Here is an 18,629-nt window from a genome sequence, read left to right as displayed (position 1 = left end):
TCCATGCAGACGTGGATTCGTTTCTGTGACAGTGTGTGCGCAGGGAGACTGCGTCTGCCTTACGAGGGTGGAGGTCTCGTGTGCAGATCGTCACCGATGGTTCCAGGGAAGGCCTGTCAGGGGACCTCCCTGACCTCCTCCTGATGCATCCCAAACCCTCCGCTGTGTGAGGGCCGTGGCAGTTTACCAGCATGGCCACAGCTGCGTCTTCCCGGCGGGACTCTGACACGTAGAGTGTCGCAGACCCCAGTTGTCGTGAATGTGAAACATGCGCCAGCGTGGGCTTGAGTGAGTCTGCATGTGGGACTCAGGAGCGGTTGTGTTGTGTGAACTGGGAAGGCAACTGGAGGCTCTAGAGGAGGGTTTGCATGGACTCCTGGACAGCAGCTGTTAGCAAAGACCCAGACCGCCCGTTCGGCGGGTCTGCTGGCTAACATGCGGCAGGCTCAGCCACAGGGCTGCATCCGGTGCCAGGGGCCCGATTTTTATCTGCCTCTGGGGCGGCTGTGTGTCTGACACCTAGCCGGTCCTCACTGGATGTTAAATCAATGAATCTCATGGGATAATGAGCAAGGTTTTCGTTCATTTTGAGCCTTAGTTTCTCCAACTGTAGACCAGACGGGGGTCAGGGGAGACAGTGAGAAACGATTGAGCTTGCTCTGGGCCTTTCCCTTCTCACCTCGTCGTGCCTATGGAGACGGGAGGTGAGGAGATGAAAGGAGTGCTGGAGGCCCAGGGGGTTGGGCCGCCCATTTGGGTCAGGCCAGAAGGAAAGCGCACAGGGGGTGGGTGCACAACATCCGCCTCCTCTGGTCACAACCAAGGGTTGCAGGTCCTGCTGAGTCATTGAGGCTCTGACCAAATCGGGGAAGTTGGAAAGGCGGGTCTCCTGTCGGCCACAGTCTCAAGTTTAATATCTCACCCAAGAGGTGAGAGCTGGCCTGTGTGTCTTTGCAGCATGTTTCTGTCCCTTAATAAAGGAAGAGCATATGGGACATGGCTTGGAACATGCTTCTGTCCCAGGACCTTGAAGAACCTGCATCAGCCCTGTGTTGGGGGCAGGTGGGGCCTGAGCAGGGCCACCAGCAGGCACCCCCACCACAGCGGCCCCGACAAGTGTTGTCCTTTGACTCCCCAGGTATCCGCCAGCTGCAGCTCATCCTTCTAAAAGTCGCGTTGATCCTGGGCATTGAAATCCATGTCAATGTGGAGTTCCAAGGACTTGTGCAGCCTCCTGCGGACCAGGATAACGAGCGTGAGTGGGGGCGTTGGAGAAGGGTCCGAGGTGAGGCAAGACGAGATCAGTGCAGAGAATGAGAGCAACCTGCGAGCTGTTTTCAGAACTGGCTGCAAGGGGCTCTCCGTGTAGCCTGTATCTTCAGAGGGACTTTTGGGAGTCCCTGGAGATGGCCTTCGACGGGCAGGCGCTGGTGCTCATCTCAGAAAACTGAGGGACGGGAGTGCTTCCACGAGGCTCCTGCCTCTGGACCACATGTTTGCTGTGGGCTCTGCCTGCTGGGGTGTCGTGAGATGTCTCAGATGTGGGGGTGTGGTCGCGGCGCTACCCTCACTCTGACTTTGGTCCACAGGGATAGGCTGGCGGGCCCTGGTGCACCCTAAAACCCACCCCGTGTCAGAGTACGAGTTTGAAGTGATCATCGGAGGGGATGGCCGCAGGAACACCTTGGAAGGTACTGGTTGGTCCTGCACAGACTGGTGGGTAAGCAGAGGGAGGGCAACTTTTCTCCGCAGCCTGGGCTGAGAGCTGTGTCACCAGCGCTCACGCTGCTCAGAGCCCGCGTGGGGATCACAGCTTAGTAACAAGGTGACTTCCCTTTTGTTTTTAAATGGAATTCCTGGTGTTGAGTAATATTCTGGTTGGTCAGATTTCAAATTTTTTGTTAGTGTGTGGGAGACATTGTGCTCTTTTCCGGGTTGTTGCATTCTTTGGTGAGTAATCCCCTTATTTTCCGGTGGAGAGGAGCAGCCCTACAGTGTTCCCGTGGATTCTTCCCCAATGTGGTCCCTGCCACCATCAGCAGTGCCCCTCATGTCCCCACCTCCCAAGCCAGGTGCCACCACTTCTGAGGGCATCTCTCCCTCCAGGGTTTCGTCGGAAAGAGTTCCGCGGCAAACTGGCCATCGCCATCACAGCCAACTTCATCAACCGAAACACAACAGCGGAAGCCAAAGTGGAAGAGATCAGCGGTGTGGCTTTTATATTCAACCAGAAGTTTTTTCAGGAGCTGCGGGAAGCCACAGGTGGGTGTGGGTGCCTCAGAGAGGCGGGTTTGGGGGGTGGCCCACGGCCCATGCTCTCCTCGCTCCTGTGCTCTCATGTTCTTCTCTGCGTCCCAGGGCCTCAGCCCCTCCGGACAGGGTTTGCATTCGTGTCTGTGGTTTTTTTTTTCTTTTTTCATATCGTGTCTTTGTTTTTACATGTTCGTTCTGCCTCCCAGCTCTCCCTGACCCGCTCTCCCTGACCCGCCCTCCCTGCCGCGGCCCTGCGGACAGTGTGGGGTGCAGGAGCCTGCAGTTGGCAGTCCTCTGGTTTATGGGCGCCCCAAGTGTGTCCTCTTGCTCCTGACTCCCACTTTGGCCTTGAACTAAACCATGTGCTAGATGGGAAAGAGATTATTTTGTGACCACTTTGGAATACGTTAACATAGATGTTTTGGTGCAGCGATAACGTACAGCAAATTCCAGTTCTCTGTTTTCTAGAACATCATTTCTTTCCATGACATCTGGTTTTTTAGATTGATTGAAATTAAAAGTCAGTAGTTCATTCTCTGCTTTCAGGCATCCAGGTGTCTGCCCCATTCTGGGAAGTTCCCCAGTTGCCTTGACAACTGTAAAAGCAGCTTTACCTGGTCACTAACGCAGACCCTCTTATTCTTCCTTCCCTCACTGTTGACTGTTGTGTGTGGGATAACTTGGGGTGTCGGGGGACTACAGAGCAGTGCAGGATAAACTGAGTCCACCCTCTTTTTGTGACCGCAATGGGCAGGAGGTGAGACTCCGCTAAGATGTCTTGGTCATTGTCCCCCTCCCTGCCTGCCTGCCTGCTCTTCCCCCCACACCTCTGCCTCCTGCTCGCAGGCATTGACTTGGAGAACATCGTCTACTACAAGGACGACACGCACTATTTCGTTATGACAGCCAAGAAGCAGAGCTTGCTGGACAAAGGGGTGATACTGCACGTAAGTAATGAATTCTTCCATCCATCGAGAGGGGGCGGGGAGAGAGAGGTCACGAGTGCGAGTGTTACTGTCCAGGGATCCTGTTGCGAGGCGGTGACAGTGAGCCGGCCCCTAGCTTGTCCTCTGGTAACATATACTCTCATTTTTTTTAGTTAAACTTAAAAGATGACCTTGTACTGGGGAAATTTTCTAACATAAACAAATGTGGAGAGGACTGTCCGATGACCCCCATTACAGAGCTTCAACAATTATCAGCACCCGGTCAATACTGTGTCAGGAGAGCCCAGCCCACCCCCATCCCTGCAGTTGGATTATTCCAAAGCACATCTCCAGCATTATAGGAGTAAATATTCAGTTGACTTTGAGGTGATGTGATTTGAGGTTCTAGAGAATTGCGGATATGACCAATTGTTGGTTGATTCATAGGTGTCTTTTGGAAAGGGTGCTGGAGGGCACGGAGTTCGAGCAAGGAGCAGGGGGTGGTATCCCCGGAAGCCTGGCCCAGGTTTTCCTGTAGATGCGGCCGTTGGGGCCCCAGGACACTGACTGGGTCAGAGGTGATTGGACCCCAGCAGTCAGGGGATGGTCTGCACGTGAAGCCAGAAACCCCCGGAGCTGGCTCCCTAAGTTTGATTGTGTCTCCGCGTGAGCACTGCTGTCCCCGCACGGTGAGCTGGGGACACGTGGCCCCAGTTTGGGCTTGAGCAGCCCCACCAGACTCGAGTTGCTCTCAGGGGTCCCTTGTCTGCGGGGCAGTCCCGGTGTCTTCCGCCATCACCTGCTGCCACCTGGTGTCCACAATCCCGTGTCTGGGAGGAGAGACGGACCAAGCGGGTGCGAGCCCTTGGCCCTACCGAGAGCACGGCTAAGTGGGTCCGGTGCCTTGCCGCTGAGGCAGAGCGGTGAGCCCGTTGCTGCCAGCTGCCGCTATAGAGCGACTATCTGCAGTGCCCAGGCCTGACGTCCTCCCCTTTTCCTCTGTGTATTTGAGGGTGGGGGCCATGCACCTCCTATGTGTGCGGCTAAACCTAGATTCACTCAGGCCACTCACTCATTGGTGAGCACTCTGCTTCGAGGGCAGCTTGAGGGTGTGTGTTTGGCTTTTAGCATCTCGTGCTGATAGCTGAAGGTGCCGTCAGAGCCCTTGGGAGCTGGAGACCACACCCCAGGAGCACATACCAGGCTCAGTGTGCAGCCCTCTCGTCAGGAAAGGAGCTTCTTGAGCCTTTGTGCAGGACACCTCTTTTGCTCAACTTTGTTCTGTGTTGGTGGGGCTCTGGGGAGCCTTTCAGAATGGTCTTATTTTTTAAGCTCCTGTTCCATCTTGAACATCTTCCTTCCCAGTCCCCTGGGTGGCTGTCACTCCCAACTCCGCCTCCTTTTGGCAGAAGCTTTGGGTTCTGCCTTTGGTTTTGTTGAGTTGGTCTGAGCATTGCTCTTGGTCCCAGTTGCCTAAAACTGTTTGCTACCCAGAAGGTGGTGACAGGCGATAATGACAAACAGCTGACTAGGCACTGTCATGCAGATTACTTGGTTCGTGCCCAGCACGACCCTGTGAGGTGGACGGGAGAGGATCAAAGAAGTAGTGACTTGCTCCAAGTAGATGGAAAGCCAGGACTATGTTTTCAGCAGCAAGGCCTGTGTTCTTTTAGAAATGCCCCCCACCCTTCTTTGTATTTTGTGGGAAAGACTTGTGGGAACACGCATTGCTGTAGGGGAAAGGCAGGGAGAAACTTGGTGTGTGCACCGTGGCGTGGCTCAAGCCAGGTAGACTGCACCCAACGTCTCCAGTGAGCCTCTTCCCTCTTGGGAGCTAGGACTACGCCGACACAGAGCTGCTGCTGTCCCGGGACAACGTGGACCAGGAGGCTCTGCTGAACTATGCCCGGGAGGCCGCTGACTTCTCCACCCAGCAGCAGTTGCCATCCCTGGACTTTGCCATCAACCACTATGGGCAGCCCGATGTGGCCATGTTCGACTTCACCTGCATGTACGCCTCTGAGAATGCTGCCCTGGTGCGGGAGCTGCACGGGCACCAGCTCCTCGTGGCCCTGGTTGGGGACAGCCTCCTTGAGGTGAGTGGGCAGGGGGCAGCCCGGGACAGTGGTGGACACCATCCGGGGTCCCAGGAGGAGTGAGCATCTGGGCCCTGGGGACAGGAACGGACACTGTCAGGGCCCCTGGGAGGAGTGAGCATCAGCAGCATATGGTGACTCCCTGTGGGGGAAGTGTCAGGAAGCCCCGCCAGGCAGCCCCAGGGCTGAGGACCATGGAGAGGCTGCAGCTCTCCTGCCGGGCCCTCCGCTGGGTTGTCAGAGGCTGCTTTCCACTGCAGACTCCGTCTCAGAGCTCTTGTTCACATTTTATCTTGTGAAAGGCTGTTATCTTCGCTCTCTGTTTTCTCTTCTGTGATAGCCATTTTGGCCAATGGGAACCGGCATTGCCCGGGGCTTTCTGGCCGCCATGGACTCTGCCTGGATGGTGCGAAGTTGGTCTCTGGGAGCCAGTCCACTGGAAGTGCTGGCCGAGAGGTAAAGGGAATAGCGGGGCCGCTGTGCAGAGGGACGTGGTCAGGCGAAGCCCAGGATTCTGCTTTCCCTTTCTTAATGAAAGATATTTTCACGTGTAAGAGAGGAAGTTACAGAAACTTAAAGATTATGTACTCTAAATGCTCGTCTCTTACCCTTTCCAAATGGAATTCATTGCTCCTGATGGTATCTGAATCTTGGTGCACCGTCAAAGGGTGGTCCCTGCGTCCTTTGTGACAGTTACGTGAACTAATACATAAGAATAGTATGTAAGTCCTCGCATCCCTAAACGGGAGACACTTAAAGTAATGAAGTCAGCAGGGGTAATACGGGAGATACTAAAATAAGAGAAGAAATTAAAAGTAACTTAGAAGTCACAGTAAAATAACCAAACTGCTTGTTAACATTTCTCAAATTTTCACAAGTCAGATGCTTGAAGCAGATTACTGCAGGTGAGGCTGGGTGGTAACCTGCAAAGCCCTAACCCGAGAAAGAGAGAAATGGGATTTGCTGCTTGAGACGGGTGGTGGACGGCGTTTGAAGTCAGTCACCTGGGGCACCGTGGGTGGCTCGGTGGCACGTTCTTTTTTCATCTGTGCTTCTCTGAAACATTAAATGCTGGCATACTTGAAACAACAAAACAGTGAATGGACCTGCCTTTTTGGCCAGAGTCGGGCAGTGTCTCTGCCCACAGCAGGGCACCCGCAGTTATCATTGGCCCTGCCAGGCCCCTGGGGTCACTGACCTGGTGGCACTGGGAAGCAAGAGCTGAGGTTGCGTTGGAGGAAACCGGTCAAGGAGGAGGATTTGTCTCATCCTCCCAATCATTTGGGGACCATCGACACACAAGTGGCCTCCCAGGAGAGGGCGACATCACTGCGCGGGGCTGGATCTGAGTGGGGTGCTGTGTTGTTGCAGGGAGAGCATATACCGGCTGCTGCCTCAGACCACCCCTGAGAACGTGAGCAAGAACTTCAGCCAGTACAGCATCGACCCTGTCACCAGGTACCCGAACATCAACATCAACTTCCTGCAGCCGAGCCAGGTGAGCACCTCTCTGCCCGTGGTCCCTCTGTGGGTCTGGTGACAGCGCTTCTCTGGGGTGGATTCAGGTGGCCTTGCGTCTGAGTTGGTGGGAGGGGAAGGCCGACCCCATTGGCAGACTGAGCGGCTCAGGCCGAGGGTGGTTGGATGACCTGCCAGGAGGCCACACGTGAGAAGCGATGCCCCAGGACCTGGGCCCACACCTCTGAACTCAGACCATGTGTTTGGGAGAGCGCCAGTCACTCACTGGTCGGAGCATGCGCCTTCCGCTGGCACAGTCACTGCCAGGCTCTGTCACTTGGGTGGGTCATTTCTTGTTCCCTAACCCTTGGTGTCTTCCTCTGTAAAACAAGGGGATAGTCCCTGCCACTCGCGGACGGGGTCACTGGGGGAAAGCGGAGACTGTCCACAGGGGAGAATGTGGAGGTCAGCCACTCTACCAGTAAAAGATTGCCAGCCACTTCTCTGTACTGAGTTGTTTCTCAGAACGTCAGAGCCTTACAGTTCCATTACAAGTGACATTCTCTAGAGTATAGCCATCCCAAAGAGCCCACCAGGCTTTGGAAAGTAGCCGTTCAACATAGCTGCCTGTGTTCTCGTGGAACTTTTGATTCACTTTCTACCTGAAGTTTCCACCATCAGGCCTGTGTCTGTGGGTGGTGAGTCACAAGGGTACGTGGAACCTGCTGTGGAAGGTGCACAGGGCCCAGCCACTGACGAAATGACCACACATGGGCACCAAAGACACACCATTCAGGAAGCTTCATTTGTAACACGCGTCCCCCCGCAGGACTGTGAATAAATTCCTGCAGGTGCCCCATGGCCACGTGCGTGCAGCCGTGAAAAGGCTGGACTGCCACTACGTTCAAAGTGAAGGCACCTCGGAGACACCAACAGTGCACAAAAGAACCCTACACCCAAGTGTGTGCCGTGTGACTTCATTTACACGGAGTTCAAAAGCAGGAAGACTGGTCCTTGGGGATGGAAGGCTCACTCATGGTCACCGTGGGGGAAGGGTGCTGACGCGAGGCTGGATCTGTTTGGTCGGGTCCAGTGGCACTTGGGAATATGCACCTACAAAAATGCTCCGAGCTCGACTGTATGTACTGTGAATGAAAACAGTGAGCTGGGCAACAGCAGCAGCAGCACCAGAGGCCCGGCAGCCACTGTCAGAGGGGCCGCGGTGGCCGGGTGCTGAACCTGCGGCACAGCTTCCTAGCGAGTGCCTATTTGTCTGTGACCCAGCACGTTCCGGAAAGGGTTTCAGAGGTCCTCCTGACTTGTCTATGCTTTGCCCCACCTGCTCTCCCAGCCTCCCATCTGTCATTCTCTGCGCTGGGGGGAATTTATTACTGGGACTTGACTTCCTTCCTCACAGCATTTTACCTTTCTGTCAGGTGCGCCATTTGTATGATTCTGGGGAAGCAAGGGACATCCACCTGGAGCTGGAGGGCCTGGCGCATCCCAGGGCCACCCCCAAGCTGGTTCGCCATGGTGAGTCCTGGTCCTGGCCTCTGCAGGGCGGGGACTGTCCAGAGCAGTCTGTGACCACGTGGTCAGCTCCCAAGGACGGTGGGGTGTATGGCTCTGGTTCTGCCCCTCAGAGCACATCTGGAAGTTTCTGGAGACCTTTTCATTATCCTGACTGGGGAGGGGTGGTGCAGCTGGCTTTCAGGGATGCAGCTCACAGTCCAGCGGTGTGGTGCACATGTCAGCTCCCAGCCAGGACGTAAGCCGCGTCAAGATGGGGGAACCTTGGTCTAAGAAGGTATTGGGAGGATCCAAACAGAAACTAGACAGGGGTACTGCTGAGGAGGAGGAGGAGGAGGAGGGCGTGTGGGCACACACCCTACCTGAGGACCAGGGCAGCATGTCTGCTGAGTGTGGCAACGTTGCCAGCGCGCAGGGACAGAGGGAAGGCCAGCGTGTACTTTGTGTGAAGGGAAGGGCCCCTGAAGCTTTAAAGGAGGGGGGGGTGTGGACACGTACATGCAGGATGGGCTGGAGGAGGCGAACACCTCTCCAGGAGCCACGCTGATGGCCGCAAGGCCTCCCCCGGCACTGATGTGGAAGGGGGAACAAGGCGGGACCGTGGAGCCTGGTGAGAAGGGCGGGCCATGGGGGGCACTGCTGGGTCCCAGCCCAGGCTTCACCGTTTGTGGAGGGAGTGGTCTCGAGCAGGTGACTGGTGTCTCTGAGCCCTGGTGCCTAGTAGGTGAAGTAGGGTGACAGACACCTGCCTCGCATGCTGGTGCCCAGGCTCGTTGGTCTTGGTGCCCGACAGCTTGCTATTCCTGCCATTGGTGACTTTGCAGACTGGTTGTGCGTGCTACAGAGAGGGCCCACGTTGGTGCTGCTAGGTGACCACGCTTCTGTCGGTGTTTTTTTTTTTTTTTGGTTCTTTTAGAGTCTGTGCCTCGTTCAAACAAACTGCTGAGCTGGTGCCAAAGGCAGACGGAGGGCTACGCAGGGGTCAGCGTGACGGACCTCACCGTGTCTTGGAAGAGTGGCCTGGCCCTGTGCGCCCTTCTCCATCGATACCGCCCCGATCTCATGTGAGTCGTGAGTGGTGGCCGGACTTCCTGTTTCATTTTGTGTCCCCAAGGTCTTGGAGCACCCTACTATCAAGTCGCCAAATTTGTACATTTTTCCTAGAATGGAATCCATAGTAAGACACTTTCTCTAGAAAGCAGTGATTAATTTTGATTCGATTCTATTTAAAATTCTGAATGTCAAGCATTATGTAGCTCAGCATGGAAATGAGTCCCTGAGTTTTTAAAATCACAGCACTCAGATGGTCAAAAACCGATTTTAATGCCCACCTGGAAGTATTAACTTCACACAGAGGGAACCTCTGTGTAGTGGCCACAGGTTGCGCTCTGCTTCAGCCACCTGTCTCTCCATTGTTGCTGGTCATAAGAGCTGGCTGGGACGCAGGGCTGGCTCACAGCGAGTGTGTTCCCCATGCCTGGTGGTGTTCTCCCCCGTCACGGCCCACATACCTGCAGACACTCACCCAGCCCTGTGACCCTCAGGTCACCGTGACCACCACCAGTGGCCGCTCCCCTGGGGGCCTCCGTGCGGAATCGGTGCAGTAGGATGACCCAGGTCAAGCAGATGACTTGCGCACAGTGGGCTCCCCAAGGGCTTTCACCCTGGGACCCAGACAGGCGTGTTCGGAGCAGAAGTAGAGTGTGTGCCTGTTCTTTTATCATTAGGTCCACTTAAGGGCCCAGTTTTTTGTGTTTGGTTTGTTTTAACGTTTGCTTAAGAAACCCGCAAGGCCACAGCTCCTGTGTGTGTTAGGCTGTCAGTGCACGAGGCAGGCGCTGCAGCGGCAGCCGTGCCCAGGGCGGGCAGTTTGGGAGTTGGGTTTCTGGCTGGTCAGAAAAAAGGTGAGTGGCCCTTTGTTCTGCACCATAGCTCACACAGAGGTAGTGCAGGGCTCGCCCCTCCGAGATGGGGGCGGGGGAGCATGGGGAAGACTGATACTTGATGGCACAGGAGCTCTCGAAGGAAGAACCAGGTGAATCAAAGCCCTTCCTGGGGGGCGGCAGTGACTGGAGGGAGCCCAGCGGGTGGGGTGTGTGGGGCAGGAGCTGCGGGTGAGACCCGCTCCTGTTGGGATGACTGGTGGCCGGCTATCTGCTGGAGGCCTGGGCTGTGTGCTCGTCACAGAGGGCAGTGCCCTGAGGAGGGAACTAGCCCGGTTCGGACCACAGGGACCCCACTCAGGTTGAGCGGATCAGTCAGCAGGCTTAATCTACAGGGGAAAGGAGTTTTTGAAAATGAAAACCTGCTATGGGTCAGCGGGTTGGCACAGTGCGAGGCCTGCCCACTTCACCCGGTCACTAAAGGAGACCTCAGTCTTCCGTGACTGAAGAGCAGTAGGCTCAAAACCCAGTGGGAAATACTTGTCGTTCTAAGTACTTGGGAAAATCCAAGAAATTTAGTAACGGAAAAATCTTTTGAGGAAAGTTTTGGAATTCCCCTTTAAGGAGGAGACTGAGTGAGGTTTATCAGAGTGGATTTAGGGCGTCAGGAGCTGGTCAGGGGCCCCAGGGAGATACTGCCAGGCCTTCAGAAGCAGTCGGGTCAAAATAGGGTTTTTATCTTTATGGAGCACTAGGTTAATCAAGATCGAGCACACACGAGGTTCCAGAAAATACATATTGAAGGGCCCCAGTTCTTGAGCCTGGGTTTTAGTAAGAAATTTATGTAATTGGGAAAATGAGAAGAAATAACAATCTAAACTTCTAAAAATAATAAAATAACCTAAAAAAAAAAACCCAAAAAAGAAAGAAAATGATGGTAGTTTTTCAGCTTCCCCCGCCTCTTTTTTCCTTCATGGATAGATTCAATCATTTTTCTTCTCAACGGTGATTTGCCCTCAGATTTCAGGGAATCCCTGCCCACAGGATTTTAGCTGAGCCACTGAAAAATGGTGGTGACTTCCTGACACTGTGTTTTTGGTGAGGGGACAAGCTCCCCATCTTGACGCATTTTCCTTACCCCATTTCTCAGAGACTTTGATTCTCTGGAAGAGCAAAACGTGGAGAAGAACAACCAGCTGGCCTTTGACATTGCTGAGAAGGAGCTGGGCATCTGCCCCATCATGACGGGCAAGGAGATGGCCTCGGTGGGCGAGCCCGACCAGCTGTCCATGGTCATGTACCTGACCCAGTTCTACGAGATGTTCCGGGACTCACTGTCCTCCAGTGGTGAGGACCTGGGGCTCAGGTGGGGGCAGGGGGGCCCTAATGTCCTCATCGGTGCTCCCGAAAGCAGGCCGGCACTGACTCCCAGGCCAGCCCGCTGTCTTCACCCAGGCCTCTCGTGCCAAGGCTGTGAATACATAACGGCCCTCCTGTCCAAAGGGTTCCCAGACTCCACCACCTTCTCCTCCCTTTTCTCTCAGAACCAGCCTTTCTGAAACAAGTGGTTCACACTTGTGGGCTGTTTCTCTCCTGCCCAACCTTTGTCACCCCTGGCAGCTGGCGTGTCCTCACTGCTCTGCCAGACAGATGTCCGCCGTCACGAGGCCCTGCATGTCCACATGCGCCTCTCCTTCTGGGTCTCGCTGCGTGTAGCTTGCTGCGCCAGGCTGCACAGTGGGATGACCTCCCTTCCTAGACTCTCTCTCATTCTCAGCATCTGGGACCCTGCCCCCGACGGGCTCCCACACTTCTTCCTGGCACTGTTCCTCTTCTGGCTTCTCTGGCTTCCCATCCATTTTCCCGCTTTCCAAACATCTCTCCAGCATGAGACTCCAGTCTGTCTGCCTGCTACCCCAGGAGTTTCTGTCGCCATCTGTTGTCTCTGGAATGAGCAGAGCATGGGGCTTAAGAGTGTCGCCCATGGGCCCCAGGCTGGGTTTACACCCCAGTCCTGACACCTGTCCAACTTTAGACCAGTTACTCCATTTTCTTGTGCCTCAGTTTCCCCATCTGTAAAATGGGTTTTTTCTATAATTAGATTGTGACAAAGAAAATCTAAGAAGAATGTTTCTCAAGTGGAAGCACTTAATAAATGTTAGCTGTATTATTAGTTTCAATTATTTAAAAAATTACTATTGTCACTAATAAGACATTGGAATCTATAGTTGGTGGTACTCCAGGGTCTTCCAACCCACGTAGCCTCATAGATGTCTGTGGCTTTTTCTGACAAGATGTACAGTTTTTACAGCAGAAATCCAAGGCTCAGACATCCATCCACAAGGTTAGCGAGCCCCTCAGTGTACAGTGGGTATGTGGGCTTGGTGCCTAAGACCCCGTGGCCCTGCGCCCCCCTCTCTGCCTTGAAGCTTTTATCACAGAGGTGAGGCGCCAGCGCTCTGCTTGGACGGCCAACCAGTCACAGCCGACTTCCAACTCCTGTGAAAGTTCCTGTGACACAGGTGGAGGGGAAGGAGTGGGTGTTGTTTGTCTTGATGGAGAAAGAAGGCTCGGTGTCTAGACCTAAGTGCGTTCTCTCAGTGGGATTTCCTGCTGACCCTTCAGAGCCTCCGGGGGTCCCAAGAGGCCCCTGCGGCTGGGGCAGCCTGGACGGTCCTTCAGAGCCTCTGCAGCGCTGCCCTCTGTCCACAGATGCCGCAGCCCTGAACGCTGAGGAGAAGGCGGTTCTGGTATCCAGCACCAAGTCCCCCATCTCCTTCCTGAGCAAGCTCGGCCAGACCATCTCCCGGAAGCGGTCCCCCAAGGTGAGCGGAAGTGGCTTTGATCTGCTGCGAGCCCAGCAGCGAGATGTGGTGTTGTTGAGAACAACGCAGTCCGGTTCCTTCTTGCTGCAGGATAAGAAGGAGAAGGACTTGGACGGTGCTGGGAAGAGGAGGAAGACCAGTCAGTCCGAAGAGGTGAGAGTCATGTGGCATTTTTTGGAAAAATTTTGAATTGCCCTTTTTGTCTTAAATCCTTAGTTTTCAAACTGGTGTTACTAGACCTTTCCATGTCCCCTTTTATCAGGCTGCTTGTGGGCAGGTACTTTTCTGTGGGTTGTGCCTCTGTCTGATGTTTTGGCAATGCGCACAAGCCCGCTGTCCTGGGCCGTGACAACGCCAGCAGGAGTCGGGGACCCTGTCCTACTCCGTCTGAGACTAGAGCTTGGAAACACGCTGGCCATGTGCTCCTTTCAGGAAGGGGCATGTGGGGCTCCTCTCACGGAGGCCGTTTGGTGCCACTGTTGATCAGGAGGAAGTGCCCCGGGGCTACAGAGGAGGGCGGCCGGCTCTGGGAAGCGCTCTGACTGACCGGAGGACCGATGTTGCCCTCGGCAACCAGAACAAAGTCAAGTACATGGCAACCCAGCTGCTGGCCAAGTTTGAAGAGAACGCACCTGCCCAGTCCAGCGGCCTGAGGAGACAGGTGAGCACTTCTTGCACCTGGCCATCCCCACCGGAAGGGGGGCTCTTCTCAGTCAAAGGAGATGAGGGCTCATGGCTGAGCCTGGTCTCTGCTTGTCCCTGTTCAGCCATGGTTGACGAGCTCTCAGAGTTCCTGGGGCCTTGTGCTCCCCCTCCGTCCAGGGTGTCAGGTGGCAGTCAGCAGAGGGATTTTAAACATGTGCCTCTGTGTTCACGTTCACTCTGTAAAAGAAGTTCGTGCCCCGAGTCCCATCCCTGCTCAGTTGCCCTTCCCTCCGGTCCATCCGCGGAGCACGCTGGTTCTCACAGCCAGGCTGTCCTCCACATGCGCGTTCTGGGCTGCTTCTCTAAGGACTTGGGCCGCAGCCCCACCATCTGCTCCCAGCGGTGCCTGCGCTGTGTGCTGAGCCTGCCAGCTCCTCCTCTGGGGCCCACATGCTGGCTCCTCATCCCCTGGACACGGCACAGAGGTGACAGACATCCTGGTTAGGAAGTGGCTCCGCATGCCTCAGGCAACTCTCCTGGGTACCCCTGAACCAGGTTGAGACGAGGAACCTTGTGCAGTTCCCCGTGGACACCGACTGGCGTCCTGAATCCTGCCTGTGCCGGGTGGAGCCTTGAAGGGCATCTGTTCGGGGCCTTGTCTCCACGCTCCCTGGTCCGAAAGCCACTGAGATATCCTCAAGGGTGGGGCTGGGACCCGAAGGTCCACCCCCGGGGACCTGCCCCCTTTCACTCTTTCAGGGCCCTCAGCTCTGCATCAGCATCAGTGATGGCCCAAGGGCAGAGGGGGCTGGGCTCCAGGGGTCACTCACCTGTAGGCTTTCCTCGTTTTCAGTGAAAGATTAGTTTCCAAACCAGAGCGAGTGGTTGAGGCTCAGAACGCTGAGCTCGGGAGGAGGAGGAGCACAGCTTCTGTCCTTCTGGGGCTGGGGTTTTGCTTCCTTTATTAAGTGAACCTCTCTAAGAATCGATTCTATGTCTCCACCCCCGCCCCCAGTACACAGATGTGTGTCTGTCCTCCACAAGCTCTTCCTGTGTCTCCTACCTTAATACCTTTCATTTTGCTTTGTCTGCATGTCCTGCCCCCACCTGGTCTGTGCGTCACAGCCAACACAAGAACGTGCGGCCGGCCAGCTGTCCCGTGGCCGGCCTGAGCAGGGCCGCCCTGCTCCCACTCCACAGTGGAAACAGGTAAAGGACCTGTCTGGAACCAGAGTGGGCGCTGCCTGAGGGCTGCCCGCCCTGCTCCTCCTGGACCGGCCCGTGCAGGGCCCCCTTGTACCCAGCTAAGCCCAGGACACGTCCATGCTCGTCTCAGTAACGACTCTGGGCAGGGCGACGGCAGCACACCGAATGGTTCGGCTCCTTCTGCTCTTTGGGGTTGAGAAACCCGTTGGCGGGGGGCTGTGACTTGGATGTTGGAACCAGCTGAAGCTGTGTGGTCAGCTGTTCAGGTGCCCTGGCCTTCAGGGTATTGCCGTTCTGACTCTGTCCCAAGCTGACTGGGGGCTGACATGTCCCTGTGACCACTGGAGGGAGGGGCCGGCAAGCTGGAGGAGGGGCATCCTTTCATGGCACACAGGAAAACGTCCAAGAAATTGTCTTGAACTGTGAGTTTGATTTGCTTCAGACTCTGGACAAAGAGGACTGTGGGCTGCTTCTTGGGTTTTGTCTACATTTAAAGGGTCCTTTTTAAAAGTTTTCTCTCGTGGGGCTGTGGGGTCTCCTGGCAGCTGCCTCCCGTGAGCAGCAGGACAGAGAGAAGAGGGACAGAGCCACACTGTGCCCCCTCCGCGTTGGCCTGGACGCGTTTTCTCGGACCTGGTTCCATTTAGGGCTGCGGTTCTGAGAGGTTGAAGGGTGGACCTGCTGCCCCCCTGGTGCTACAGTGCCTGCTGCCTCTGGGCGGCACTCAGCAGTGGCCGGCATGGTTTTGGGGGAATATGTTCAAGGCAAAGTGAATATAACTTGTGTTTCTCACCTGTATTTTCATGTGAGGCCACATCAGAGGCTAAAGTGGAAGTTTGGGAACAATGTCCAGACTCAGGGAGCCAAGCAGCCCCGTCCCTCTGCATGGTGGGCCTTCTGGGGGCGGGGGCTGCGTTGGAGACTCCTGTCCCTTCCCTCAAAGTCTCAGTGGGAGTCAGGATTGGAAGGTGGTCTCTGGTGGAGGGGCTGCTGAAGGGCAGCATGGCCTCTGCTCTGGGCCTGAGCTCCAGACCCTCACGGGACTCTGGAGCAGCGAGCAAGGGGGGCAGCTGTAACCCGAGTGAGCAGGCGAGCAGGTGGCCCCAGGGCATGTGCCTGGGCCCCTGTGGGTGAGCATGCAGGGACATCCTGGGTAGGAAGTGCATCCCAAGGGGCCTGCCTGTTACCTGGGGCAGCTGCCTGGAAGGGCATCAGGAGCTCGTGTTTGGAGGCCTGTGTGCGGAGCACTGCTGAGCTGGGCAGGCAGCAGGGCTGAGCCGCAGCCTCTCTGGTGGGCTCTGGGGGTTGGGCCCCAGCCGGACAGTCAGGCAGAGCCACTGGGGGTGGGTGAGAGCCCAGGTGCCAGGAGCATCCTACCAGGTCCCTGACCTCTGGAGGGGGAGCTGTGCATTTGCTTGGCTGTGAGGGAGTGTGTAGGATGTTCCCCATGTAGTTTTTTTTCCCAACACTAAGCAGGGAGGGTTCAGGCCTTACAAGTTGCTGGTTGATTTTCCTCCTAAAAGATAGGCCTCTGAGGGGCAATGGGAAGCTGCAGACACCTGGGGACAGAGGGTAGGGGTGGCGCTGGGCCCTCTGCACTGACCCACCCCAGCTGCCACTCCCCACCCCCCAGGAGTGGGGCTGCCTAGCAGCACCTGATCCCAACTCACTTGGGCCCAGAATGAGGCAGGAGGGTGTGGCAGTGCCAGCCCAGAGGCCCAGGACCAGTTTTAATGTAGAGGATTCCTGAGGGTGCTTCTTGCCAGGGACTTTCCTGCTCAGCCCTCCTGGATCTCGACAGCATGTCTTAGAGGCACACGGAGCCCTGTCCAGCCTCGGTGGGGAAGGAGGTCGTCTCGGGAGGTGGGAGCAGGTGGGGCGGGAGCTGCTGCCCAGCCCCACTCGCACACAGCCCTTCTCCTTTCAGGCCCCACTGGTGCTGCTCCACTCGGTGGTTGTTTCCTAAGTCCTATGGGGCTCTCGTCCCGGACAGACTCACCAGGAAGGGGTGCAGGGAGAGGATCAGGGCGGGGAGGTGTCCGTGGCACGGATGTGGTTTCAGGTGGTGAAAGGTACTCAGTTTTTACATTCTAGTTCCTATACTTCCTTGTATGTCCTTGGTTGCTTTCCAGAGCCTTCTGAGGGTGAGTTAGGGGCCTGAGGAGAGGAAGTGGTGGCAGGAGGTCCCACAGTTTGCCCTGAGCACAGGCTGCTCTGCCACTGCTGGAGGTGCAGGGGACCCCTGTGGGGGTGGCCCAGGTGTCCATCCTCTCTGCTTATAACCAAGCTCAGTTCTTGTGTCCCCCACCTCCCGGATAGAGCCTGCTGAGGACATGCCCTTGGCCCCTGGTGTTTAGAAGGGGCTGTACCTCGAGATGGACCTGGACACCCACCATGGGCTCCACCACACGGCCGTCCTGGCCACGAGGTGCTGGGCAGGCAGATGGGGGCGTAGGGTAGGGGCCCCTTGGTCCTTCTGGACCTAGCCAGAATGTGACTACAGTTTCACCAGTGTTCTCTCTGTTTGTGTCTGTTGTGCAAAAGCGGCAGGGAAAGGAGCGTTCACGGACCTGTCCCAAAAAAGTGATCACACTCTCTCCACCCCCCACTCCACCTCCCTGCCGGGCATGTGGCAGCCAGCAGGTGATCTTGTGTGCATGCTCCATTGTCTGTCTGTGCCATCCTGCCTGTCTGTGGGTGGCTGGGGCAGAGCCCACACCAGGACCCCCTCTCTTCAGGGATAACTGTCCCAGAGCAGAAAGACTGGAGCAGCCTTTATGGCTACACACAGTCACGCTCCTGCCGGGCCTCAGGGGAGAGTGCTGCTCGCATTCACACCCTCGCAGCTGCACCCTGTTCTGTGTCCCGGGCATCCAGCTCTGCGTGCATAGGCTGAAGTTCAAACTCCCTCATGGAGATGAGGCCCGAAGCCCTGGGGGGACACACGTGTTCGTGTAACCCCATCTCAAGAGAAGGAAGCCATTCTTGCCTTGCTGCCCACGGGACAGAGCTGAGATGAGCTTTGGGGAGCTTTCAGTGGGGCTGTGCGGCAGGCCTGCTTCCTTTTGATTCTGACAGCCCAGCCCCCACTTAGCCCCCTCTGCGCAGACACCGGCCCTCCCCCCAGCCCAGGCAGACCCTGGGAAAGTGCGCTGTGGTGAGACGTAGCAGGCGTGCACGGTGGTGAGCGCTCTTCTGCACAGCTGCCCTTTGTCGTGGTTCCACATAAAGTAAAATGCCAGCTGCAGAGGCAGGACCTGGCGCAGGCGACTCCTCCAGGGAGGACCTGGGCTGTAGAGGCCCGGCCAGTGCCTGGCCACTGCTGCCCCACGCCGGTCTCTGAGTAAGAGCCGACGCACAGGAGCAGGGCCCAGGGATAGTCCAGGAGCTCCTTCTGCGTGGTCTCGGCCATTCTTCTGGCAGCCTGGTGAGGCCCTAGCTGCTCTCCCCCCTTGGCAGACAAGGATCCCAAGGCATAGGGCAGGGATCACCCAGGGGGACCCAGGGGCCCAGCTCTGTCCTTGTCCTGCCTGGACCAGAGCAGCTGCAGCAGAAGCTTCAGGTCAGTGTCCCCAGTACGAGGCTCTGAGGGGCCCCAGGCAGCCTGACCCCATCAGCCAGGTTCCTACCCAGCCACACAGGTGTCCCGTCCACTGGCGCCACTTCTGGGCTTTGCCCCCCTTGTCTCCCCTTGTCCCCTTTTCACAAATGCTGCTTTCCCCCATGCTTCTGTGCAGGGACCTCTGCAACCCCTGTCCCCTCTGGACAGCGTGTGTCACCCACCTTTCAGCTCTCTGGAGAGCCCCC

General features: G+C 56.4%; 1 protein-coding gene across 22 annotated transcripts in view; it reads left to right on the top strand.

Annotated features, from left to right (window-relative positions):
• MICAL3 (microtubule associated monooxygenase, calponin and LIM domain containing 3) overlaps positions 1-18,629 on the top strand; it is a 134,436-nt gene that overhangs the window by 54,614 nt on the left and 61,193 nt on the right. For 17 of the 22 annotated variants that reach the window (XM_053916665.2, XM_071220222.1, XM_053916668.2 and 14 more), the window contains 14 exons: positions 1,139-1,255; positions 1,590-1,691; positions 2,107-2,262; positions 3,100-3,200; positions 5,018-5,275; positions 5,616-5,731; positions 6,647-6,773; positions 8,170-8,266; positions 9,180-9,327; positions 11,297-11,493; positions 12,859-12,971; positions 13,062-13,124; positions 13,459-13,632; positions 14,742-14,825. In XM_053916665.2, coding sequence (XP_053772640.1) covers positions 1,139-1,255; positions 1,590-1,691; positions 2,107-2,262; positions 3,100-3,200; positions 5,018-5,275; positions 5,616-5,731; positions 6,647-6,773; positions 8,170-8,266; positions 9,180-9,327; positions 11,297-11,493; positions 12,859-12,971; positions 13,062-13,124; positions 13,459-13,632; positions 14,742-14,825 — 1,853 coding nt within the window. Of the gene's footprint in view, positions 1-1,138; positions 1,256-1,589; positions 1,692-2,106; positions 2,263-3,099; positions 3,201-5,017; positions 5,276-5,615; positions 5,732-6,646; positions 6,774-8,169; positions 8,267-9,179; positions 9,328-11,296; positions 11,494-12,858; positions 12,972-13,061; positions 13,125-13,458; positions 13,633-14,741; positions 14,826-17,366; positions 17,466-18,629 lie in introns of all 22 variants that reach the window. The other 5 variants (XM_053916672.2, XM_053916670.2, XM_053916669.2 and 2 more) reach the window with 2 other exon arrangements.

Source organism: Desmodus rotundus, chromosome 13 (genome assembly GCF_022682495.2).
Source record: "Desmodus rotundus isolate HL8 chromosome 13, HLdesRot8A.1, whole genome shotgun sequence".
In the NCBI taxonomy this organism is placed as follows: domain Eukaryota; kingdom Metazoa; phylum Chordata; class Mammalia; order Chiroptera; family Phyllostomidae; genus Desmodus; species Desmodus rotundus.
Note: the sequence above shows the minus strand (reverse complement) of the source record. Positions and strands in the feature narration are given on the sequence as shown.